The sequence below is a fragment of the Phacochoerus africanus genome, chromosome 1, assembly GCF_016906955.1.
Source record: "Phacochoerus africanus isolate WHEZ1 chromosome 1, ROS_Pafr_v1, whole genome shotgun sequence".
Lineage (NCBI taxonomy): Eukaryota > Metazoa > Chordata > Mammalia > Artiodactyla > Suidae > Phacochoerus > Phacochoerus africanus.
In genome coordinates this window covers 129,343,469-129,370,874 of record NC_062544.1, presented here as the reverse complement: position 1 = coordinate 129,370,874, position 27,406 = coordinate 129,343,469, and the positions used below count along the sequence as shown (strand labels likewise).

At 42.0% G+C, this 27,406-nt stretch overlaps 1 protein-coding gene and 1 long non-coding RNA gene across 2 annotated transcripts in view; one reads left to right on the top strand and one right to left on the bottom strand.

Moving 5' to 3' along the window:
* The window catches only part of LOC125126491 (uncharacterized), a 60,858-nt gene extending 45,024 nt beyond the window's left edge, over positions 1-15,834 (bottom strand). The window contains exons 1-2 of the long non-coding RNA XR_007134648.1: positions 15,566-15,834; positions 13,502-13,657 (exon numbers count right to left, since the gene is read on the bottom strand). This is a non-coding gene — a long non-coding RNA (uncharacterized LOC125126491). The remainder of the gene's footprint in view (positions 1-13,501; positions 13,658-15,565) is intronic.
* Positions 15,835-15,871: 37 nt separating this feature from the next.
* SUCLG2 (succinate-CoA ligase GDP-forming subunit beta) overlaps positions 15,872-27,406 on the top strand; it is a 262,823-nt gene continuing 251,288 nt past the window's right edge. Inside the window, exon 1 of the mRNA XM_047778950.1 lies at positions 15,872-16,025. Within this exon, the coding sequence (XP_047634906.1) occupies positions 15,942-16,025 (84 nt within the window). The 5' untranslated portion in view covers positions 15,872-15,941. The remainder of the gene's footprint in view (positions 16,026-27,406) is intronic.

The following is a 27,406-nucleotide window of genomic DNA, read 5'->3' as shown; positions in this document are numbered from 1 at the left end:
GTGGTGGCAGGCCATGCCCCTCTATGGTGTCTGAGATGACTGCTGTGGTTTGTCCTTATCAACTGTAGATCACGAAAGAAGTGCCACATAGCTCTTAGCCACCTGCTGCCCTTAGCCCACACCAGTGCTGCCTGACCACCTAGAGCCCACACAAGAGGTGCCCAGTCACCCATAGCAGGAGAAAGTGGCATCTCACCACCCGTACCCTGTGCCAGAGGTGTCCCGCCCTATGAAACTCCATGTAGGTGCAGGGAAAGATATTCCTATGGTGGTACCCCCCTCCTTTTCTCTGCCTCTCCAACAATGGCACCTTGCTTCTCCTGTGGGCCCAGACCTCTTCTGGAGTTACCTTAGCTGTGGCATTTTGCTCCCCAGCCCATGGAGAACTGCTCTCTAGCCCCACGGGCCGTCTCCACGTAGTCAACCCTAGTCCTCTCCCAGGAACTGACCTCCAGAATCTAAGTCTCAACACCCAGCCCCTGCCCAAGCATCTCAGGCTGTGGTGTTCTGGGGTGGTGGTACAGATGATTTGTGTGGCTCTCACTCTGCTTTGCCCTCCTCAATCCTACTACTGTGCTATTCTTCATGACTTTGACATCCCTTTGTCTCAGCTGATCTCCCCATTGGTTAGGTGGCTTCCCAGGGTGTGGGTTCTTTTCCTCTGTAGCTGCTACCTTCCAGAGGTCCCATCCTCACTCCTTTTCTCACACTCTTTTTTTTTCTTTTTTTCTTTTTTTTTGTTCTACCCAGTTACATGGAGGGTTTTTTGCCCCTTTTGGAGGTTTACGGTCTTTTGCCATCAGTAGATGTTCCGTGCAAATTGCTCTACATGTAAGAGGTTGTTTGTTTTCTTTTGTTTTTGATGTGTTTGTGGGAGAAGGTGAATACCACGTCTTACTCCTCCACCATCTTGATCCTTTCCCATTTACTTTTTCTTTAAAACTATTTTTTAATTTTTTTAAAACCACGTGTAAGTTCTTCCTGATTATCTTTTCTTGTCACCACTAAGCTTTTTATATATAGCAAATAAAACCCAAACAAACAAACACTTCTGGAATATTGCGTTGCTTCATGTCTCCACTGAGGAAGTCCAGGGTCTGCTATTTTATGACTACATTTTGAGGTCTAGACTGCAGGGCTATTTAGAGGCTCCATGCTAAGCTAGAAATGATACAGAATAGGATAAAATTTAGTAATTGAGGTGGTCAAGAAAACAGGCAAGAGTAGAGTTTGGAACTATAGTTTGGAAGCTTTTCTCTCTCTCTTTTTAAATAAATTTTAAGTAGCAGAACCTTTCTTGCCAACACAATCTCAAGTGTCCTTCCTCCCACCCCAGATAAAACACTGATACAAGCGAACCTCATATTAGTTTAAAGGGAGAGGCAGTATAGTTTTACTTGGGTCCACGGCCTACTGACCTCCCTGGAAGTCACCTGCAGTGTTGCAGGACAGTCCCTACCTCAGAGACCTGCATCTCTCTGCCCAAAGGCTTTGTCTAGCCCCAGGGACATGACTGTTCTGATGAGAAAGAGGCTAGAACTTTCTCCAGGACCAGATCTTAACCTATGAGGTTTTGTATTTGGTGGATGAACATGACCACCTCCTCACCCCTTGATGGGATAATTATGAGGTGCATTCCATAACATTCTATAAGAGTGTTCCTGAAAAAATGAAGTCCAATGGCCTTTGGTGTGTTCCACCTTCCCTGTCTCATTTCCCTGGTCCTTCACCTGCTGCCTAGGATCCTCTCTTAAATAAGGTATTTCTACCTCAATTAGGAACCGAATGAATAAAACTTGTACCTAATGGGAACCCAATTGAGAAAATAGTGGGATGGTGCAAAGTTTGTACATATTGTAAATAGTGTAGACCTGTGCGGGCCAATATGGCAGCCTCTAGCTATGAGTAAATATGCAAAATTAAATACAAATTAATTATAATTACATAAAGTGAAAAACTTATTTTCTTAGTTCCACTAGCCAAATTGCAAGTGCTCAATACCCATACATGGCAGATGGCTATGGTACTAGACAGTACAGATATAGAATTTTTCATCATGGCAAAAAAATCAAATGGATAGTGCTGACCTAAATTCAATCCCAGAATGATGAGATTGGCCTCTTCCTAGTCATGATCTCTAGCAACTTATTCTCTGCTGTGAGACTCAGTTTGCATATCTGTAAAAATAAGGCTGTTGAGATGCTTGAGTAAGATAATTTCTGTAAAGCTTTGAGAGAGTACATAGTATTCAATAAATATAGGGGAATAAGAGAAAGAGAGGTCGGGGGGGGGGTCTTGAAATCATCTAAGAACTCCAAGGAACAGTGAACAAAACCACTAGTGCAGTGTGTGACATTGCACAGGTTATTTCTCTTCATGAACCTCAACTTCCATTCTTGTTAGGAGGTACTGGTAGACTCCTAGACATCCATGGATCTTTAATTTTCTTATTAGGGTAAATTTGTACTGTTTTCATCTTCATTTAGTTATTCATTTAATTATCCAATTGTGCTGGAGTCCCTCCTGTCCTCCAGACACTGTACTGGGTACAGTGTCATGATAGCAAAGACAGTCTCTGTCATTGCAGATTTTTAAATCCTAAAGAAAGAAGCAGACAAGAAACCAATGGGGTAACTGCCTGGTGATAACCACTGAGAAAATCCCCAGCCTTGCTTTCTGGAAGGCCTCCTGAAGTGGGGAGAGGTGACTGAAACACAGGGGATGGAAGAGCCCAGGCCTGGTGGATAACAGGGAAGAGTGTTTCAAGCAGAGAGAACAGTTTAGAACATTCCTTTGGAGGCTTGTTCCATATTCCTTGTTCTCATGTAGTAGATTAGATATCAGAGGGGTAGGGAAAGGTTAACGAACATAGTAGAAGTGGGATAAGCAATGGAAAAGAGGAGTTCCAGCCATGGAACAATAAATTAAGAATCCAAATGCAGGGGCTCATTGCTATAGAGGCACAGGTTTGATCCCCAGCTCAGCATGGTGGATCTGGAGTTGTCTCAACTGCAGCCTGGGTTGCGACTGTGTATTGGATTCAATCCTAGGCCCAGGAACTTCCATATGGGTGCAATAAAACTAAAAAGAAAAATGAATAAAAGGAAAAGATAATGAGAGTAAAAGAAGAGAATTTGATGACTGTTGTCTTTTTCCTCTAGCCTTCTCAAAGTTGCACTACTGGGTCAGCGCTTCTTCAGTTATGGACAACAAATCACATACAATAAAAATGGTGGGATGGGAGAGTTACTTATAAAAATGCAGATTGTGGACAAGAGGGCGGAGGAGTAGAGGGACACACTCGCCCTCTCCCACAAACACAACAAAAAAAAGCACATCTACAGAATAAATGACTCGCACAGAACAGCAACCAATCGCTGGCAGAAGAACCTAAACTCCAATAACCGCAAGAAGTTTGTGACATTACGGGGCAGAATGGGAGAAAAGAGGAGAGTGAGAGAAGGTGAATCTGAGAGGGACCGGTGCTCCCGAATGGGAACTGAGGAGGAGAAAGGGATCCCGCACCCTGGAAAGTCACCTACACGGGGGAAAGATCAAACGAACCGGAGGAATCTCCAGATGCAGAGAAGAGTGTAGCAGTAAGTTGGAGTACGGAAAAGCCGATCAAGAACCGAACGGACCATCTGAACTACGGGCACAGTCACCAAAAAATGAGACGCCTGGGTGGGGGCTGGGCACTGAGTCCTCGGCTCCAGAGGTTAGTCCCCGGGAAAGGGCCGGGGGACGCCTGGGTGGGGGCTGGGCACTGAGACCTCACCTCCGAAGGTTAGTCCCCGAGAAAAGGCCTGGGGGACGCCTGGGTGGGGGCTGGGCACCGAGACCTCGCCTCCAAGAGTTGGGAGAGTTGGTCGCCGACAAAGGGCCGGGGGACGCCTGGGTGGGGGCTGGACACCGAGACCTCGGCTCCAGAGGTTAGTCCCCGGGCTGGGGGGGCGGGGCGCAGCGGAAACTGCTTGGGAGGTCTAGAAACCATTTGACTGGGCAGAGACTGCCTGGGAGACTAGAAAACAAAGCCGTTGCAAGGAAGGGAGCAATACTCTAGGGGTGGGGAAGTGGAAAGCCACATCAGAGGGAACCTGGGAAAAGAGCCTGGTCTGCGCCCGTGCTGGGGAGGGGAGAGAAGAAGGGGTGGGTCCCCATAGAATACCCCCCATGCCACAGCAAGCTTACAGGCCTGCTAGCTAGCTGAAAGCTGTGCTTCCCAGTGCATCCCCTCCCCCCACCCCCACCACCCCCTACACTCTCGCCGATCCTGGGGCTGCCTGCCATCCAGGAGGGCTGGCCTCAACAATTGCCTGAAGCCTACCACCGCAGGGGCTGTCCCTGCACAGGCCTGCTTGCCCTTGGGAGGGCTACACTTCCGCAGAGTAGCACCAAACACCACCAGCCCCCAAGAAAAGGCCTGCAGGCCAGAAAAGCTAGAACAAGCCTAGCCAGGCAGTGAATAGATCTGCCTAATTCCCGGATGGTTTTTCTGAGTCGGGCTGCCCCGGGGAGGAGCCTCTTCAGTTTCCAACGGCCCTGCTACCCGCCCAAGCCCCCAGGGGGTGCCTTAGTGGATCAGCTATATAGGACTGCCGGCTCCAGGCAGGAACCCCTGCAGCCCAGAAAAGCTGCAACAAGCCTGGCCGAGTCGGGAAAAGATCTCAGACGGTTTTTCTGAGTCAGGCTGCCCTGGGGAAGAGCCTCTTGGGTTGGCAGCGGCCCAGCTAGCCTCCAAAGCCCTCAGGGGGTGCTGCACTCTTGCAGAACAGCTGAAAAAGACTGCCAGCTCTCTGCAGGATGCCCTGCAGCCCAGAAAAGCTGCAACAAGCTTGGCCAGACTGTGAAAAGATCTGCCTGCATTCTCAGGCCATCCTTCTGAGTTGGGCTGCCCTAGGGAAGAGCCTCTTAGGTTCTCAGTGACCCAGATAGCTGCTCCAGCCCTCAGGGGGTGCTGCACTCCTGGGGAACAGCTGCCCAACACCGCCAACCCCCTGCAAGAACCCCACAGCCTAAAAACACCAGAGCAAGCTCTGCATGACCAAGTGAAATCTGCTACCATCGTGGTGTGGACCTCCCAGTCCTGTCTGCCCTCAGGAAGCCCTCCTTGCTTCAGAGAGATGCTGTTAGCCCCATCAACACTCCAGAAAAGCCACACTGCCTCAAAAAAGATTGACCAACAATGCCAGACCTCAGGAAACATTCCATGGCAGTGACAAGGCAAACACTGCCTGATAACGGAGAGTACAACTCCCTCAGGAGAAAGAAAACAACAAGCGAGATGAAGAAGCTGAGAACCCACCCCCAGTCAAACAAACAGGAGAACTCACCTAAAACAGTCAACAATGAAACAGATCTCTGCAGTCAGACAGACCTGGAGTTCAAAAGAGAAATAGTGAAAATACTGAAGGAATTAAGAGAAGATATGAACAGTAATGCAGACGCCCTCAGAAAGGAACTAGAAAATATAAGGAGGAGCCAAGAAAAACTAGAACATTCATTTGCAGAGATGCAGACTGAAGTAGGGGCAGTAAAAACCAGAATGAATAATGCAGAAGAATGACTCAGTGATATGGAAGATAGAATAATGGAAATCTCCCAATCCGGTCAACAGACAGAAAACCAAATCAAAAAACTGGAAAACAATATAAGAGACCTATGGGATAATATAAAGCAGGCCAATCTACGCATAATAGGAATTCCAGAAGGAGTAGAAAAAGATAAGGGAATGGAAAATATATTTGAAGAAATTATCGCTGGAAACTTCCCAAATCTAAAGGATACTGGGTTCAAGATACAGGATGCACAGAGGGCCCCAAACAAACTGAACCCAAGTAGACCCACAGCAAGACACATCATAATAAAAAGGGCCAAAGTTAGTGATAAAGAGAGGATCCTAAAGGCAGCAAGAGAAAAACAGAATGTTACCTACAAGGGAACCCCCATAAGAATATCAGCTGACTTCTCTACAGAAACACTACAGGCCAGGAGGGAATGGCAAGAGATATTGAAAGTGCTCAAGGAAAAAACATGCAACCTAGAATACTCTATCCAGCAAGAATATCATTTAAAATAGAAGGGGAAATAAAAATTTTTTCCAACAAACAAAAACTTAAAGAATACTGCCACACAAAACCCAGGTTAAAGGAAATATTGAAAGGGCTTCTCTAAACCAAAAAGAAAGGAAGGAAAGGGAAGAAAAAAGAAAAGAAAAAAAAAGAAGAAGAGGAAGAACTAGGACTGAGGAAACCGCAGTCAGAGAGCAGTCACTCAAATAAGCCAGCATACAGATTTAATCATGAATATGCTTCAAACAAAATAAAATTAAAAAGAAAAAAATAAAAAAGAGTCATCAAAACCATAAAATGTGGGCAAGGGATGTTAGGAAGTAAATAATCCTTTTTGTTTGTTTGTATGTTTCTCTTCTTAATTTTAATATAGTAATGAAGGGTTTGAACTTACAGGACCATCAGGCTAAAACACACAATCATGGGAAGGGGTTAGCATACTTAAAAAAACAGGGCAACCACAAGCCAAAACCAAATATTGCATTTGCAAAAAATGAACAACAACAAAAAAAAACACTCAAGCAGGTAATAACAGGAGACCATCCAACCAAAAAAAAAAAAGAAAAGAAAGGAAGAATGGAGAACCATAGAATCAACTGGAACACAAGGTTTAAAATTGCAATAAATAATCATCTATCAATTATCACCTTAAATGTCAATGGACTGAACGCCCCAATCAAAAGACACAGAGTGGCTGAGTGGATAAAAAGGCAAAAACCTGCAATATGCTGCCTACAAGAAACTCACCTTAGGACAAAGGATACATATGGATTGAAAGTGAAAGGGTGGGGAAAAATATTTCACACCAACAGACATGACAGAAAAGCAGGAGTCACAACACTCATATCAGACAAAATAGACTTTAAAACAAAAGACATAAAGAAAGACAAAGAAGGACACTACTTAATGATTAAGGGATCCATCCAAGGAGAGGATGTTACTATCGTCAACATATATGCCCAAATACAGGAGCACCCAGATACATACAACAAATATTAACAGACAGAAAGGGAGATATTGATGAGAATACAATCAGAGTAGGAGACCTTAATACCCCCCTCACATCAATGGACAGATCCTCTAGACAGAAAACCAATAAAGCAACAGAGATCCTAAAGGCAACAATAGAAAAGTTAGACTTCATTGATATCTTCAGGACACTACATCCCAAAAAAGCAGAATACACACTCTTCTCAAATGCTCATGGAACATTCTCAAGAATCGACCACATATTGGGACACAAAGCTAACCTCAATAAATTCAGGAGCATAGAAATTATCTCAAGTATCTTCTCTGACCACAATGCCATGAAATTAGAAATCAACCATGGGAAAAGGAAAGAGAAAAAACCTACTGCATGGAGACTAAACAACATGCTACTAAAAAACCAATGGGTCAATGAGGAAATCAAGAAGGAAATTAAAAACTACCTTGAAACAAATGATAATGAAGACACAACCGCTCAAAATCTATGGGATGCTGCGAAAGCAGTGCGCAGAGGGAAATTTATAGCAATACAGGCCTTTCTCAAAAAAGAAGCAAGATCCCAAATGGACAACTTAACCCTCCACCTAAAGGAATTAGAAAAAGAAGAACAAAAAAGGCCTAAAGTCAGCCGAAGGAAGGAAATTATAAAGATCAAAGAAGAAATCAATAAAATAGAGACTCAAAAAACAATAGAGAAAATTAATAAAACCAAGAGCTGGTTCTTTGAAAAGGTGAACAAAATTGACAAACCCCTGGCCAGACTCACTAAAAAGAGGAGAGAAAGAACCCAAATAACCAAAATTATAAATGAAAAAGGAGAAATCACAACGGATACAGCAGAAATCCAAAAAACCATAAGAGAACACTATGAACAACTATACGGCAACAAGTTTGACAATCTGGAAGAAATGGACAATTTTCTAGAATCTTACAGCCTGCCAAAACTGAATCAAAAAGAAACAGACCAACTGAACAGACTGATCACTAGAAATGAAATTGAAGAGGTCCTAAAATCACTCCCTACAAATGAAAGTCCAGGACCAGATGGCTTCACAGGTGAATTTTATCAAACATATAAAGAGGAATTGGTGCCCATCCTCCTTGAACTCTTTCAAAAGGTGGAAGAAGAAGGAATACTCCCAAAGACATTCTATGATGCCACCATCACCCTCATTCCAAAACCAGACAGAGATACCACCAAAAGAGAAAACTATCGCCCAATATCATTGATGAATATAGATGCAAAAATTCTCAACAAAATCTTAGCCAACCGAATCCAACAACATACCAAAAAAATTATACACCATGACCAGGTTGGGTTCATCCCAGGTTCACAAGGATGGTTCAACATACGCAAATCAATCAGCATCATACACCACATTAACAAAAAGAAAGTCCAAAATCATATGATCATCTCAATAGATGCAGAAAAAGCATTTGACAAAGTCCAACATCCATTCATGATCAAGACCCTCGCCCAAGTGGGCATAGAGGGAACATTCCTGAATATAATCAAAGCCATTTATGAGAAACCCACAGCAAATATAATCCTCAATGGGGAAAAACTGAAAGCCTTCTCACTCAAATTGGGAACAAGACAGGGATGCCCACTCTCACCACTGCTCTTCAACATAGTTTTGGAAGTCCTAGCCACAGCAATTAGACAAACCAAAGAAATAAAAGGCATCCATATAGGAAGAGAAGACATAAAACTGTCACTGTATGCAGATGACATGATACTATACATAGAAAACCCTAAGGACTCAACCCCAAAACTACTTGAACTTATTCATAAATTCAGCAAAGTAGCAGGATATAAGATTAATATTCAGAAGTCAGTTGCATTTCTGTATACCAGCAATGAACTATTAGAAAAGGAATACAAAAACACGATACCTTTTAAAATCGCACCTCACAAAATCAAATACCTCGGAATACACCTGACCAAGGAGGTCAAGGAGCTATATGCCGAGAACTGTAAAACTTTAATCAAAGAAACCAAAGAAGATGTAAAGAAATGGAAGGATATTCCATGTTCCTGGATTGGGAAAATCAATATTGTAAAAATGGCCATGCTACCCAAAGCAATCTACAGATTCAATGCAATCCCTATCCAATTACCCATGACATTTTTCACAGAACTAGAACAAACAATCCAAACATTTATATGGAACCACAAAAGACCCAGAATCGCCAAAGCAATTCTGAGAAACAAAAACCAAGCAGGAGGCATAACTCTCCCAGACTTCAAGAAATACTACAAAGCCACAGTCATCAAAACAGTGTGGTACTGGTACCAAAACAGACAGACAGACCAATGGAACAGAATAGAGAACCCGGAAATAAACCCTGACACCTATGGTCAATTAATCTTTGACAAGGGAGGCAAGAACATCAAATGGGAAAAAGAAAGTCTATTCAGCAAGCATTGCTGGGAAACCTGGATGGCTGCATGCAAAGCAATGAAACGAGAACACACCCTCACACCATGCACAAAAATACACTCCAAATGGCTGAAAGACTTAAATATACGACAGGACACCATCAAACTCCTAGAAGAAAACATAGGCAAAACACTCTCTGACATCAACATCATGAATATTTTCTCAGGTCAGTCTCCCAAAGCAATAGAAATTAGAGCACAAATAAACCCATGGGACCTCATCAAACTGAAAAGCTTTTGCACAGCAAAGGAATCCCAAAAGAAAACAAAAAGACAACTTACAGAATGGGAGAAAACAGTTTCAAATGATGCAACCGACAAGGGCTTAATCTCTAGAATATATAAACAACTTATACAACCCAACAGCAAAAAAGCCAATCAATCAATGGGAAAATGGGCAAAAGACCTGAATAGACATTTCTCCAAAGAAGATAGACAGATGGCCAACAAACACATGAAAAAATGCTCAACATCACTGATTATAAGAGAAATGCAAATCACAACTACCATGAGATATCACCTCACACCAGTCAGAATGGCCATCATTAATAAATCCACAAATAACAAGTGCTGGAGGGGCTGTGGAGAAAAGGGAACCCTCCTCCACTGTTGGTGGGAATGTAAACTGGTACAGCCACTATGGAGAACAGTTTGGAGATACCTTAGAAATCTATCCATAGAACTTCCATATGACCCTGCAGTCCCACTCTTGGGCATCTATCCAGACAAAACTCTACTTAAAACAGACACGTGCACCCGCATGTTCATTGCAGCCCTATTCACAATAGCCAAGACATGGAAACAACCCAAATGTCCATCGATAGATGATTGGATTCGGAAGAGGTGGTATGTATGCACAATGGAATACTACTCAGCCATAAAAAAGAAGGACATAGTGCCATTTGCAGCAACATGGATGGAGCTAGAGAATCTCATACTGAGTGAAATGAGCCAGAAAGACAAAGACAAATACCATATGTTATCACTCATAACTGGAATCTAATATCCAGCACAAATGAACATCTCCTCAGAAAAGAAAATCATGGACTTGGAGAAGAAACTTGTGGCTGCCTGTTGGGAGGGGGAGGGGAAGGGAGTGGGAGGGATCGGGAGCTTGGGCTTATCAGACACAACTTAGAATAGATTTACAAGGAGATCCTGCTGAATAGCATTGAGAACTTTGTCTAGATACTCATGTTGCAACAGAAGAAAGGCTGGGGGAAAAATGTAATTGTAATGTATACATGTAAGGATAACCTGACCCCCTTGCCGTACAGTGGGAAAATAAAAAAATAATAATAATAATAAAAAAAATGCAGATTGTAGGGTCCCAGGAAGGCCCTATGAAATCAGAACCTTTGGAGAATATGGCCCCAAAGACATTAAAAAAGGAAAACAAAAAACCTCTTAAAGAGGTTCTATTAAGAACCACTGCTGTAACTGCTTACTTCCTAGTGAAGCAGGGCATTTGAAATGGAATGCCTTTATTTATTTACTTATTTTGGTCTTTTTTTGTGTGTTTTCCTAGGGCTGCACCCATGGCAAATGGAGGTTCCCAGGCTAGGGGTCTAATCGGAACTGTAGCCTCCAGCCTATGCGAGAGCCACAGCAATGCAACCTCATGGTTCCTAGTCAGATTCGTTAACCACTGAGCCATGAGAGGAACTCCAGAATGCCTTTAATTTTTATTTGAATATTTAAAAGAAGGATGTCTTAATAACACTGAAAGTGCTAACTCCCACAGCTCCGCATTGAAGTGGGAATGTAGATTTTGTTTCCAAAGGGAATTTCTTTCCCACAACCTGGTGCCATTTTTTTTTCAGTCCCTGTTTATCCACTGTCTTTGTGTAAATGTTTTTCACTCTGCTTTTACCATCTTCTTCATCCACTTTCACATTTGCCAACCAATAGGATGAATGGGCTTTGTTTCTAGTGTTACATCTCTTGTTCTGCACCTTTAGTCTGCTGCTGACCTGGACACCGAATGCTCTTTCTCTGGGTTTCTGATGATCCTTACTCTTGCTCTTTTTCATCTTGACTTTGACCTATTACTTTGGCTCTAGCTTGGCTTCCCTGAATTCTCTCCACGATATAGTAAGAATTTCTCTTGAGCTCAGGGAAGTTTTGACAGAGGAACCATTTTAAGTTTTAAATCCCTTTTCGTCTATGCATCTTATAATTTAAATAATTTAAATAATCTTATAATTTAAATTAATCATTTTAATGCATTATTGAAGAGGGGAAAAATAACTTCAGCACAATGGAAGTTCTTTCTATGCCACTGGCAAATAACCCAGTTGAAGCATTGGTTAAAATAGCTGTCACGAACAGCAACAGAGATATTACCTATGTACATAATGAAAGGCCAAAGTGTCTTTGCCTGTAAATTCAAGAAATCTCTTATCCATTAAAAAAGAAATAAGCAAACAAAATCCATAAATGCCCTTTATTTCATCATTCTAATAGTGATTTTCATTCCTGACAAGCAGCAGCATGAACTCAAATATGTTATTCATGAAAACTAGGCTTATTTCTTAAAAAAATTCTATTCAGTTCTACTGATTATAATGAGTTTGCATTTGTCAAATAGTTTTATGCTTAAATGAAAAGGTAACGATAAACAACAATTGGAACTGCAAGATGCAGGATCCCTGTGCTAGGTTTCCTGACATGGCTCCTTGGCAAATCAGGGCCTTGGGAGTAATCAGGGTGGATATGAAAATGAACACATTATTTCACTGTTAACCTGCATGGCTAAGATGAAAGGGAAGGTGTGTGGGCCTATTGATGTTTTTATTTTCCTTCCTGGAACAATTAACTCAACAAGAATCAGTGTAGGCAGGGTGTGCTAAATCCAAAGTTTGGTCAAAGAGTTTCAGAATTTCATATTTCTGTTGTAGGTAATATTTATGAGAAGGGCTACACTGTTCACTCCCAGTTCAAATAAGATACTGTCATACTTGACCTTCATTTTACTAATGGGGAAATGGGCTTGTAAAGATATACAGATATAAATAGCAAAGAAATAAACATGAACAAGGATTTCCTAGTCAAGTAAACAGTCACTGGGATGTCAAGTGCTTGACAATGCACTGGCAAAATATATACTATTTTAATCCCCTTTTCACAGATAAAGGATTGAAGCTGGGAAATAACTGACCCAAGGTCACAGAGCTTTTACATCACAAGAATTAAGACTTGAACTGTCTGTCTGATGTCTGCTTCAATATGATCCCAGACAGTACAGAATGTTGTCAGTAGTGTTATTGCCAATGGCCACAGTTATACTCAAACAGTCCACAATTGCAATTTTTATAAAGAAAAAGCATAGAATAGCTGTAAATTCACCCTCAGCCAATGCTTTTACTTGTTGGGGCTGACCTAGACCCCTGGTAGAAGGCAGGTTTTGTGCTAAAGTGTCAAGACTCTCTGAAAGAGCATTTAGCAATCACCTCCATCTATGATTTACAGAATTTTCATTCTAAATTTAGAAGCCCTGTGGAAGAAGGCAAAGTAATTTGCATCTTAATTCACCAGGAAACCTGAAAGTTTGCCACTAAGGTTTTTTTTTGTTTTGTTTTGTTTTCAGTTCTCAAACTAAAGAACCCCAGAGAAAATTACTTAAAATGCATATCTTGGACTCCATCCAAAGTGATTCTGAATCAATAGGTCTAGAATGTAGCCTAGGAATACGCATTTGTGAAAGCTACAAATATAATGGTTTTCTGACCACTACTCTCCCCCTCATTCTTGGAGGCAACCACTTTAAACTCTCAATACTTTCACCTGGGTGTGTGTATCTCCACTGTTCTCTAGTACTATCAAGATAACTTATAAAGTTTCAGGAATCTTTAAAGTCTAATCTCAGATTGGCTCTGGTGTTGCACATTATATATCAAACAAATATTTATTAAGAACTTATTAGAGGAAGAAACATAACATTTATTAAGACCCGACTATGTGCAAGGTCTTTACATATAACATCTCATTGAATACTTACTGCCATTGTTTGAAGTAGGTAGTTTCCCTGGCTATAGGTTCATTAAGGGCAGAGTTGGGATTTGAATCCAATCAAGTTTCACTGAAAACGCAATGTTTGTCTCAATAAAGCACAGTGCAGAACTCTTTGGTGGAATCCTTGACCTCAAAGAACTTCCTATTTAGGAAAAAAAGAGTAGAAATGGAGACGTCTTAGCAGGAACTCAAAAAATGTGATTCATTCCACATATGTTTATTGCACACTTTCTCGAATCCTGGCTCAGTGCCAAGCACTAGAGATACTTTATGAAGGTCCTTCTGCTCCATCTCTTCTAACTTCATGGCTGCAGAGATGGTAGAGTAAAAGAATGTGGGTCGAGACACTCGGGAATGCCAAGACCAGACTTGGGCCCCACATCTGAGGACTTGGCTGTTTTTCCATTCAAACAGGAAAACTCTTATGCTACCCAGCCCAGAAAGTCTCCAGTTATATACTGGTGGATAATGAACCAATCAAAGATTGCCACATAGTCTTGAATGGCAATCAGAAAGCTTTGCCCACTCACATCTAAAAATCCTGCCCTAATAGAAAAATCCCATACTAATAGAACACTCATCATCCAAAGATGTCTGAAGAGGTTCTCCTTTCTCTATAAAATGTACTCTCCTTTCAGATGAGATCTGGCACATTCAGGGTGGTATGGCCTTAGACTGCATTCTCTTTGCAAACCCTTTCAAATCTCTGCTGAAAGGAAAGTGATAGTAGCCAACTCCCTTGCCATAGTACTGTCTAAATAAACAGCTTTGATTAATTCTACAGATGGTCAGCTTCCTTCTGCCAACATGTTCAAAGCTTTCACCAAGTTTAAACATTCAGGTGTGCAAACATTAATAAGCATCTTTGTTCCACCTTGGCTAGGTGGTTGACCTACTAGAAGTAATGATGGACAGATGGAAACTAAGATTCACTCATGTCAAGAGGAGGGTGTGGTCAGTGCCCAGCTTTGGGGTCTGATCTTAAACTGTGATCCTGGTCAAGTTGCATAATATTTCTGTGGCGCACTTCCCCTTCTGGTAAAAAGGGAATAAGAGCATCACCCCTTGTAAGGTTCCTGTGAGAATTAAATGACCTATATTCAGAGGTACAGAGTACATGTAATAGGAATGAGCATAGGTTTAGCACTGAATACAAAGGAATCCATGAGTCCATACTGATACAAGGGAATACAAGAACAAATAATTGTAGGAGATGGTGAAGCTCTTCTCAGAGTAGAATGTGAACTGAAAAATGTTGAAGGTAATGGAATTAGAAGTTATGATTTTGTAACCATCATAGTAATAACTGATTCAAGAAATAATCATCAACAGATGCTAAATCTAGCCAGTAAAATTATGATGAAGAATGGGCTATGAATCTACGTATCTGTATCTATCAAAAATGGGGAATGAAGCAAAATGTAAAGAAGTGGTAAAGAATGGCATTTTGGGATAATACTCTTGAAATTTTCTGTAGACTTGTCTTGTCAAAATAACAATTAAAAAAAATAGGTGGAAGCTAGCAGAAATTGTCACCTAGTTCTGTTACATTTTACCTTTCCTCATGCTCATAGGCTCAAGAGTAAGGTAAGGTTAAATAAGTTCTGAAATGGCCCTTAATACTGTGGGGAGAAGAAAGTATGACTTTGAACCTCATTTCACTCCTTATCAGATCTATGACCTTCTGTGTAAGTTGGGTAACCTCTCTGTGCCTAAATTTTATCTTCTGCAAAAATGGGGATTTTACATTAGTGGCTACTGGGGACGTTGCTATGAGGACTAAATGAGTTCATATTTACAAAGTGCCTGGCACATATTAAGCGACTGTGCTACAACTTTTTTTTTTTTTAATTATATATACAGTGCTTAGTCACACAAAACCTTGCTTTTATCCTGGTGATTACTGGTTTAAAATCCTTCCAGAGCTTGGCTTTAATCTTCGGTAAAAAATAAAAAATTCTTACTAAGGTGTAGAAGGTCTCCCCTCAAGTTGCAGCTCAACCCTAGAACAGCCTCTGGGACCCATGACTAGACCAGAGGCCTCCCTTACTTGGCATCAGCTCCGTGGGCCGGTCCTTAGAGCACTCACTGCAAAGACCAATACCGAGGCCTGTCGGTCCCTGGCGCAGTTTAAATCACACGACCCTAGGGCTCCGGATCTGTTTTTCCTCACCACGGTGACCTGAGGTAGCACAGTGAGAAGCCTAAGAGATCTCTGAAAGCTGAAACTGAACTTTGGCCGAGGTGGGCGGACCCAAGGCTCCAGAGGGTGCTCCCCCGCGGGGCGTACTGGGAGGACCAGGCCACCCGGGGCGGAGGGGGCGGTGCGCCGACGGCTGGGACCCGCCCCCTCTGGTCCCCTCCCCCTCCCCCTACCGCCCTGCCCGCGACCCGTCCTGCTCCCCACGCTGGGTTTCCTGGTTAAGATGGCGGCCCCCGTGGCAGCTCAGGCCCGGAAACTTCTGAGAGACCTGGCGCTCCGGCCCCCGCTCTTGGCGGCTAGGTCCCAGGTGAGCAGGTTCCTGGGCGGGAGCTTCGAGCACCCCAGCCGGGGCCTTACTGTCCCCCCTCCATCCCCCTCTTCCCGGCTTCGGGTGTGCGGCCACTGGGACGCGGGACCTGTGGAGGGGACCCGCGGGGCTGCGCCCAGGGCGCATGAGGGACCCCAGCACCCCCGCCCGTGTGGGGTCCTAGGCCCAGGGGAATGATAACCCGGGCCACCCTAGTGTCTGAGCCTCTCAGCTTTCGCTGACGTGAGCTTCTGGGGAAGGCGCCTGACCCTGTACCAGGTGCTAAAGGCAAGTTCAGGAAAAGTTTCTGGGACTGGGTTTTGGAGTCCTGAGGTTTTAGGATGTTGATAGAAAAGGAAAAAAAAAAGGCAAACCTAAAAGTTGAGATAAACATTTTCTTTAGGCTCTGGGAGCAGCCTCTCGCCTCTGAGAGACTGTTCCCACGAGGTAAGGGAGAAGCCAGGATATATAGGAGTTTTTGCTGAAAACAAATAATTGAACATCAGAGGATTACTGCAAATCACAAAAAACCAGATATCTCCTGTTAGTGACTTTAGTGGTTTTCTGTGTATGGAGAGGTGTGAGACCCTAGGCTCATTGAAATTATTCCACTGATATGCATCTTAACAGTCTAGGGCCAGTATCCGATTTGTCTCCATCCTGAATTCCCTCAGGGCACAACGTCTGGGGCAGCTGCCTTAGCTGCTGGTTAGATAGCAGGTAGTGAATGTTGTTTTCCTGAGCTGGTGAACCACATTTTTTGGTTTACAGTTACCTGCTTTGCCAGTTCTGCTTTTGAAACATCTCTCTTGAATACATTTGTTAGGCCACATGATGGATATTATGCCTAGCAGCCCACCCAGTGCTCCCTAGTATGAGTAACTTACCTCCCAAAGTGAGCTTTCAGCAGGCTTCCTGCTTTTGCAGACTTCTGGGGTACCTGAGTTGGTAAAATTCAGGGATCAAGGAGAAGGATGGGAATCATCCAATCTCAATTCGGTGAAAAATCAGTATTGGCACTAAAATACATCAGAGCACTGGCCCTGTCCTCTTTCTCTTTGTTTGTAGCGAATAAAAACCCAGACACATGGTGGAGATTCTAAAGTTTCCTGGAAAAAGAGGGTCATGTTCAGTGTAATGTCTGCCATGGGCTAGGGAATAGGGAGGTACAACACAAGAGCAGATGTAGGTGGAGCTATTCAGCAGGTATAGCTATTAACTGGATAGCTATGAGAACTTGGCCCCCAGTAGATTACCTTGTTTAGGTGACAGGAGTCACAGTAGTCAGAACGCCATCAGGGAGTTATGAGTTAGTGATGAGTCTTGGAGAAATCACTCAGCCATTCAACTTATTCTCCTTAAGTAATATCACTTATTAAGAAAGGACTGTGTGGGGCTCAGTCACAGCAGAGCATCGTCCTTGTCTGTTTTCCCATTTTTTTTCCCTTTCTTTAATTTCCTGACTTCTCATTTGTCTGTTTTTGTTATTGTAAATTTAAAAGGTGCTAATGCTTATTACTGTAGTATCTTTAATAGGAATTGACAGTATGGTGGGGTAGCAAAAGAATGGTGGTTTTATCTAATTAGAATCACTAATAACTGTTGTAATAGACTAAGGAGAATATCTGCAGGTGATCAAGTTCTATTCATTATTTAAGTGTTACAAAAACAAGAACTGTGGTGCTAACTATGAGAAGAGACTGAAATTGATGAGAAACATGGGGCCTAGGTAGTGAAAACTCAAGCAAAGGAACTAGTTGTGCAGAGAAATCCAAGTGGGCTTCTTGCCTTACCAAGAAATGGGAGCCTGAACACAAATGGGAGAATCTGGGTAGCAATATCCCAGTTTTGGCAAGAAAACAGTAAAAGGATCTCCTACCTCACTCCATCTGGTAACTTTGATTCACATACTTGTGGATAATGTGTTATCCTGTGAACTCAAGCTTAGGAGGTGAGAATTTTTTTTTTTTTTTTTTTAAAGTCGGGAATAATACACAGTGTTCGAGAACTGAAAGTGGGCATTAGCAAGCATCAGATCCAACAGCTCATTTTACAGGTAGGAAAACTGAGGTCTAAAGAAGTTCAAGGACTTGTTCAAAGTTATAAAGAGAGTTTGTGGCAGAGCTGATTCCAGACTAAAGGTTTCCTTTTCAGTTTACATTATGCAAAGCTGTGGTGTAGGTTTCCTCAAGAAAATACACTATCAGAAGGTGACTTAGTCTGCATAGCAAGAAACTATGCATTACTACTAACGTTTTAATTTTTTTCTTTACAAACATCTTAGAATTGGCAGTAAAAATAGGTGAGTATTGCTTGAGAAGAGGAACTCTTCATATTCTTGGATGTTTCTTTATATCTGCTCCACCTACATCTGCTTTTGTGTTGTACCTCCCTACTCCCTAGCCCATGGCAGACATGACACTTGAACATGACCCTCTTTTTCCAGGAAACTTTAGAATCCCCACCATGTGTCTCAGAAATATGTTGCCACTCTTAGCTCAGATCTTTGTACCAGGCCTTGTGCAAAGCTGTTGTGGGTACATAGTTAAAAGACCCAGTTTCTGCTATGAGAAGTAACTTGAACCACTCTCACAGAGGTATTATAGAATGGCACTTTATCTCCCCCTCCCCACAGTTAAATTTAACATCTGACCCTTATTACTAATGCTTAATATCATTGACATTTTTTTTTGTTGGCCTCACTGTTTTGCCTTTGATTGATGTTGTATCCTAATAGGCTAACCTTTAGCCATTTCTTATTTTATTTTTTGGCCATGCCCACTTGCATGAGGAAGTTCCCAGGCCAGGGATAAACCTGTACCTTAGCAGCGGCCTGAGCCACAGCAGTGACAACACCAGATCCTTAGTCCACTGTGTCACCAGAAAACTCCAGCCATTTTCTCATTTTATATGCACTTTTTTATTCAGCTGATACCCGAACTGTTAGAGGTGCTGATATATGGAAATAGTAAATGAGGCAGGAAGAGATCTTGGCCACATGATACTTTATTTTAATGAGGGTGAGGAAGATCTAGACTGTACATACATAAACAATGATGAAAATGCTTTCAGCCAGTGACGTATGCTATGAAGAAAATAAAACAGGGTCATGGGTTAGAGAATGAATAGCTTAGCCAAGTTGAGTGGGGTGTCTTGGATTGGATGATCAAAACCAATTTGACAAGATAATGTTTTGTTTGTTTTGAATTTTTTATTGCACTGTAACAAACATACTAAAGATATACATATTATAAGCGAATGGTTTGTTGAGTTTTCACAAACTAAACATGTCCACATCAAGAAGTTAGTAATTTGGCAGCAACCCAGAGGGCCAGAGAGACCCCTGGTGCTCCTTCCTGTCACTACCCTTACCCTCAAGAGGTAGCCAGTCCTCTGAATTACAACTGCTTTTGTTCCTTTTGTATTTTATGTAAATGGAATTATGCACTATGCACTCACTACTTAATATTATTTTTATAAGATCCCAGAGGTAACTTTTTGACATTTGGATGGAGACTTGAGTAATGAAAAGTAGCCACCCAGGTAACACTCTGGGGAAGAGAGTATAGCAAGTGCAAAAGCCCGAAGGTGGGACTGGGACTCAACATGCCAGTCAGTCGAAGAGGGGGACGGTGGTAGTGCTGGTTGTGGTCTGAGAGGTAGAGAGGAGCCGGATCAAGTGTGGACTGGTAGGGTCTGGTAAGGAGTTTTTGAAAGCTTAAAGTGCTCAAGTGACTTGCCCAAAGTTATTTAGCTAGTAAAAGAACAGCTAGCTGCCAAAGACCAGCCGTGTAATTACTGTCCTGTGTACTCCCTGTGTCAAATAGGGTAATACAGTAAGGCACAGCCTTGGTGGGCACAGGTGCCATTGCTTATGTCTTAGGGGAAATCTTGGCTGAGGGGCCCAAGTTTAAATGGTAAGTGGTAGTCTAAGCATGGTATTTTTGTCTTTTAATACATGATCCCTTTCATAATCTCATAATAGCTGGGTGAAGTTCACAGAACTGTTCAGTTGTAAGAGAATCATAGATATTTTGGGAAACACTGACACCGCCCCCCCCCCCCCCAGCTTTAGAATCCTTGTATGGTTCTCTACAAAGCCTGGAACGTCTGTCCAGGCATGTGTTTTATTGAAGGAAACTGAAACCATGCCCCTGCTGTTGTATACTTTATTTTTACATTTAATTTTTTTTTTTTTTTTTTTTTTTTGCTTTTTAGGGCCGCACCTGTGGCACATGGAAGTTCCCAGGCTAGGAGTTGAATCAGAGCTATAGCCGCTGGCCTGCGCCACAGCCACAGCTACGAGGGATGCGAACCATGTCTGTGACCTACACCACAGCTCACAGCAACGCCGGATCCCTGACCTATTTATATTTAGCAAGGCCAGGGATCAAACCTGCATCCTTATGGATACTAGTCAGATTCATTTCTACTGCACCACAACAGGAACTCCTGTTGTATACTTTAGGATTTATAGCTCCAGCTTAATATTTTGCTCTTTCCAGAAGTGGGAGGAGAAAGATGAATGCGTGGCTTGTAGAAGTGAAGGACGGAAGCTTATGTGCATGTTGTTATCAGCTAAATGAGGCTATGGAGGCTGCACTGGAAGTTGTGACTTACTTATATCTGCCCTCTTGCCTAGAATAAATACCTTTTTTCTTTTTAAAAATGAAGTATAGCTGCAGTTTCTGCTGTTAGAAACGGAAATCCATCTCAAATAATTTAGATGCTGAACTATTGACTTCTGTATGGGGAAAACCTTTAAGCGATAGCTCTTGTTCCAAAGTGGTTTTGTTAACTGTAAATGAAATATTTCTTCTATGGATGAGTCATGGAGCACACAGATCCATAGTAGTGAGAATTTTGCCACCTTTGTATCCTGGCCCAGTTCTATAGGCACAACGCCCAGAAACTCGCTGACTTAGATGGGGGGGAAGAAAAGAAATTAGATACGCAACTTTAGATCTTTGTCCTTCAACTCTCTTCACTATTCATTCAATCTGGAATTGTCGCTTGATACATCTGTTGTCGTTCTCTCTTACTTGATGGAAATGTATTGTCTGAAGAATTAGATATCTACATGTTTGAGTAAATGTTAAAGTCAGTACACTGATGACATTTTGGGAAATGACACCAGAGTTAGTGTGGTAAAGCCAGGTGGGGTGGACTATGTGCAAAGGTGGAGTGGGAGAGAGAAGATGGAAAGATTATAAGAGTCATTGGAAACACTTGGGTGTGGAAAAGGAGAGGGAGGTGAGTAACAGAAGTGGAGGGCTGGTGGTGATCTTTTAAGCAAATGAGGAAGGAAAGATGGGCTGTAAAAAGCCCAGAATTTGGCATGGTATAGAACTATATAGCTAAACACCAAGCAAATATTGTTCCCTTAGTAAATATTTTCTGAGTGCTTAGTCTTTGCCCAGTGCTATTTATTGTAAGCTCCCTGAAGGCAGAGACTATATTGATTTCGATCTTCACTGTAAGCCTAGTGTTTTAGAAAATACTGAGCATGCGGATGCCCTTAATAGATGGGTATTCTATGAGTAAGTGAATTCAGGAAAAAGATACATAGCTCTGCCCTCAAGAGGCACATAGTCTAGTGGCAAAATTGGCCTATAAACCAGTAATTACAATGCAGCATTCAGTAGAGCCTGTGTTCTTAGTCTTTTAAGACCCTGCGTGGTCCTGCATGGTCCTGCATGGAGCTTGCTGTTCCTGTCTGAAACACTGTTGCTTCTGATCTTGGGCCTTGTTCTTGGTCTTTCATCTTTCTGATTCAATGTGAAGTCTTCCCACAGGGCTTGCCCTAATTATCTGACTCACCCTCTCCCTGGAGATTATTCTCTGCCCCTTGCCTGCTTTATAACAGTTTACCTGGTGGTTTATTATGTGTTTTTAAATTTGTTTTATTATCTGTCTTCCTTCTTTCCCACAAATGTAACAATGTAAGATCTGTGAGGGCAAAGTTTTTTTTCTATGTGCTGCTTTTTTCCCAGCCTTCCTGACCAGGTATTCGGAAAGCTTTTGTGGTCTGAATGAATGTGTGAGGTACACAGAGAGGTGAGAGGCAGGTAAATATAGAGAAGCTGGGGGGGTGATAGAGATCATTTAGGTAAGTGAGGAATGAAGGTGCTGTAGAAAGTCTGGTTGTGAAAGATCTTTCATAATAATAGGACTGTGCATTTCTTATGTGACAGACCCTGCTCAAAGTGATTTCTCACACATTATGTCCTTAACCCTTATAACATTACTGGAGGGGAGATTGTCCTGTGTTCATATTACATAGAAGGAAACAGAGGCATAGAGGGGTCACATAGTAACCTGCTTAAAATCACAGGGCCTCATGCTGATAAGGTGCTTATGCTATTAAAACATTAAGCTACTTACCAGAGGGTCCTGTTGGGCTGAACTATCCGGTTCTACTGATAGTTTACCATTCCTGACTCTTTGTTCCTGAGAGATGGGCACCTAGGTGTTTGAGCTAATCCTGACATAGGTGGACAATCAACACTGTAGATTGTCCTCTTATCTGGCTCTTATCAGGCTCTTAGCTGACTCCCTCACTCCCTGGCTCTAGGAAATGGTAACAGAGGTGAAAAAGGTATGAATTCTGTGTCCAGCTAGGACTAAGTTCAGATTTTGGGTCTGCCAGGTACTTGCTCTGCAAATTATTGAATTTGACTGAACCTCAATTTATTGTTCTCTGAAAGGAAATAATTCTTACAGACGGTTACAAAGAGTGAGTAAAATGATATCCATGATATTTGACAGTATGGTTAAATGGTGGGCTCACAGTGATTATTTCTCTTGCAGTGAATTTGAAGCTAAATTTACTTTTGTTTGTTTTTGTCTTTGTTTTTTTTTAGGCTTTATTAAGCCAGATTAGTTTTCCTCTCCCAGATTTGATAAGCATGCCATGCATGGCAGAGAAGTTAGGTATGAGCTTGGTGTTTCCAGAAGTTTTATTTCACTTAGTCCTGCAACCATGTGAGACAGAGGTTCACATCTGGGGGACTTGAGACTCAAAAGGTTCAAGGCCTGTCTGCTTATCTTCATTATTCCACAGGTGGTTTGAAGATCTGGTGAAGCACGAGGTGGCAGTGGGGAGAGTTGCATGGGGAGCTCAGGTGACCATCCTGGATGTTGCTCATTCCAGAAATGTTTGCACAGTCTGATGTTGACTTAGTAGATATGACTTTTGGACCTTATGTGCATCAAAAATTTGAGGTGAGGGGACACCAAAAGACTAGACTGTAGTCACATCATGTACCAAAAGGCAACTGGCACATACCCTTCACTCTTTGCCTAGGGCACAGCACTGCTTTTAGGGTTTCAGGGATGCTGGAGAAATTGGAATTGCATTTCCTTGGAGGCTGAGTTTTGGGGGATGGTGACAGAGGATCAGGTTTCCTGGTATTCTGAGTTCAGACTTTGGCCATTGTGCTGATGATGTGGCCGCTTTTCCCACTTTCTAGAAAAGATTCCAAAAGAATAGAACATGGATACTTGTCACAAAGGCATAGATTTCTAACATTAGCCTCTAAAATTTAAGTTTATTTTTATTTTAAAATTGGAGGTATTTGATGTTATATATGAATTGATACTGGAGACAAGGCAAAGATTAAGGAATAGGTCTGTGTAAGTTTGGGTCCTGTGAGTGGGAGTGGGATGGGAGTCTGGCATCTCTTTTTCTACCCCTGTCAATTTCTCCATGTGTTAATAATCCTCATTTCTATTTCTAGGGTATCTTAGTCCCAGGGTTGTGACTTGAGGGCCCTGAGGAATTTCAGGAGGGTTGCTTTAGGGAGTTGGAGGTGGGGGAACAGTGAGAGATGAGGCTGGAGACATTAACAGGGGCAAAATTTTACTGATTTTGTGAATCTGGTTATGGAATTAAGTTAGTTCTTGGGGGCCATTGAAGGGTTATAGACAATGGGGTAGCTGGGGCAGTTTTATGCTTTAGAGTACTCTTTCCACATAGCATGGAAAGGGTTGGAGGGATGTAAGAGTGGAAATCTTTCGGGAAACTGTTGTACTGATTCAGTGCCAGTAATATTTGTGCTGGGATAATAGGTAGGAACTACAACTGGAATCATACTGCTTAGGTTTAAATCTTGCCTTCAACACTGTTTATCTTTGTGATGTGTGACAATTGCTTACATATTCTATTACAAGCCTCACTTTTTTCTTTTCCATGTTTCACCATCTCTGAAAACTGAATGTGTTTGTATACTTGTGTCACAGATTGAGTTCTTTTTTTTCCTTCCCTCCATTGGTACATAAAGAGGAAGAGGATGGTGGTGGTGGTGGTGGGGTTGGATCAAAATTAGGGTTACCATATAATTTACTATCAAATCAGGATAATTTTTTTTGTTTGTTTTTGTTTCTTTTTTTTTTGCTTTTTAGGGCCGCACCTGTAGCATATGGAGGTTCCCGGGCTAGGGGTCAAATTGGAGCTGCACCTGCTGGCCTACACCACAGCCATAGCAACTTGGGATCTGAGTCGTGTCTGCCACCTGCACCACAGCTCACGGCAACGCAGGATCCTTAACGTACTGAATGAGGCCCGGGATCAAACCTGCACCCTCATGGATGTTAGTCAGATTTGTTAACTGCTGAGCAGCAGTGGGAGCTCCAAATCAGAATACATTTGAAAGTGAATGTGAGCATCAGGACAGCAGGTGTAACAGAAACCCAGACTGTGCCTGGAAAACTGATATATGGTCCCCTTAACTAAAATGGATTAAATGGTGGCCGTAGGGATAGGAGAGAAAGATTGGCGTTATTAAGGAAATTGGCTGGACAGGACTTACGCTTTCCCTGCTGGGTCCCCATTTTTGGCCTCTTGCATCCACTGCCATATACCAAAAAGGTGATAAAAGGCTGTTTCCCGTCCCTGAGTGGAGAGGGTGTGAGGAGCTGGTATAGTTATAAAAGATCCCTGCTCATTTCTGCCATGGAACCATGTGCTCTGTCCTTAGGCCCAGTGTTCTCTGGATATGTTGTTTTGGCCTCAGAATGACAACAGGCACATAAAAGAAGAGAAATTGAAAGACCCATAAATATGCCATGCTTTCAAAGAGCAGGTTTTTAAACTTGAGCGCATTCAAGAGCTTTCCCAAGCCCCAAGCCTGTCTCATCCAGCGTTTATGGCATTCTGGGCCCTGGTGGGATCCTGCAGTCTGGCTTAGCTATTTCTTTCTGTGTTCTTAGTCCTGTGTGGATGATGCAGTTGCTTAAGGCGTCTTTGGTTGAAGGATCTTCTTGGACTTATCTCAGGGTTGCAGGGGGGTGGTTATTATAAGTGACACATACTAGAACTCAAGACTCATCTTCCTTGGTGTTGGCTCCTTCGTGCCTTTCCTGTTCTGTTAACTCGTTACTTACTCATGGTAACATCTCTTTATCACTTCTACCTGCACACAGCTTTGAGTGTCCATTCCAGGCCCATTCCAGCTTCTTAACCTAAACATATCATCCAGCTTCTGTTTCCCAGAATGTTACAGTTCCAATTATAAGAGCATCTCATTGGTCTAGCTCATCCTTCTGCACTCACATTTGGGTTGCTGGCAAGCTGAAGAGCTGGTTGGTTCTGTGTAAGTATTCACCTCAGCCCTACCACCTGTGAATGAAGTGGGCCATCTTGGAGAGCAGCATACCATGACCCCCCTGAGGAGGAGGACTTTGGGTGCAGTGTTAGTGGGGTGGTCTTATCCACTTAGATATCTTCCTGAACTGCTGCTAACTTGTCCATCTTCTTTTCTCCAAGTTCATGTGTTCATGATTGCTCTGTTTCCTTTTTCATGTTCTCAAATTTCTGAGGATTTTCTTACTATTCACTTTGCTGGTCTTAGCTGCACTGATTTACTAGAGATTAAGGTGATGGTAGTATACCATGTTTTAGACCATTTTCTTATGATCACAATGAAAATTTACTCTCAGAAGAGAATTATTCATTGGGGAAATGGGGTGTCATCGGAAGATAGCTGGTCCATCCAAATAGCCAAGTGAGTGTTTCCAAGACAGATGTGGACAGCAGGCTTCATATGGCTCTGGAATAATTCCTCATCTTGGCTTGGAGCAATATTCCGAGTTAAATAACTTAACCTGTCTTGGTTTTGCCACCACTTAGTAAAAAACTGTCGTATTACTCAGAGCTTCCTTTAAGCCAACTGCAGAGGCAGATGTTTCCCACATTAGTCCCTAGTGCAGTTAGCTAGGACACAGGGTATAGGGTTTATTTCACTCAAACCATGAGTAAGTAGGAAGACCATATATTTTATCCTTAAAACTGGAGCAGTTTTGATAGTTGAAAGGGAGCACTGTTAATACTTTTGCCAGGATCATAGGCATAAACCAGGACTAGACCCAGAGTGCCTAGATTCAAATCTTGCTTTCAACATTTAGTATATTTGGGATCTTGTAAAAATTGCTTATGTATTTCTTTGTAAGACATTTTTTTCTTTTTTGTGTTTCAACATCTCTGAATACAGATGTGTTTTATGCTTATGTCATAGATTGGCGGATTTTTCCCAGTGGTACATAAAAGTGGGACAAAAAAGTTGCTTATTCTTAAACTTGATGAAATTTTTGTGCCTCAGTTTTCTCATCTGTAAAAGGTAGAGTTACAGTATTCACCTCTCAGAGTTATTTTGAGGATTAACTGAGACCATGTATATCATCTTAGCACCATGCCCTAGGTGATCAATAAGTATTAGTTATTGGTTTTGGTATTATTATCACTAACTTTAATAAATTATAAACAGTTATTATATTTATAGTTAAATCATAGTTTAATATTACATAATATGATTAAATTACATTTAACTTAAATGTGTTGATTAAATACAGTATATTATTTAAATAATGTATTAGTTAAATAAAAATATCACTTAAAATATATTAATTGAAAATAGTTAATTAAAATATATAAGCCATGGTTACATAAATTATAGCCAGAAAGCTTTACTTGCGTCCTTCCATGTTTTCCCTGCCTTCCTCCTAAATCCCCTCAACACTGCAACTTGCAAAGGAGATGAGCAATGTAAGTGCAGAGCAGGGAATTAGAAGAGTCAAGGTGGAAAATGACATGGAAGGAGAGAGAGGCTACTGTAGTGCCTTATTGGTGTCAAGAGTTGAGAAATACAATGAAATATCTTGGGAAAAGGACTTTCTTGAACTCAGCCCCAGATTGGAAGTGGAGACCAGCCATTTAGCTTTATCAGAAAATATTACAGTCTTCACCTTATCTGTGAAAATCTCTTCACATTTTTATAAAGAAATGTGTCTCTGTCTTTTGTTTGATGTCAACATCTTCTGCTGATGCTCTCCTAATTGTTGTCAAGATGACCAACTGGACTTTGAAGGCCATATTTGGGTTAACA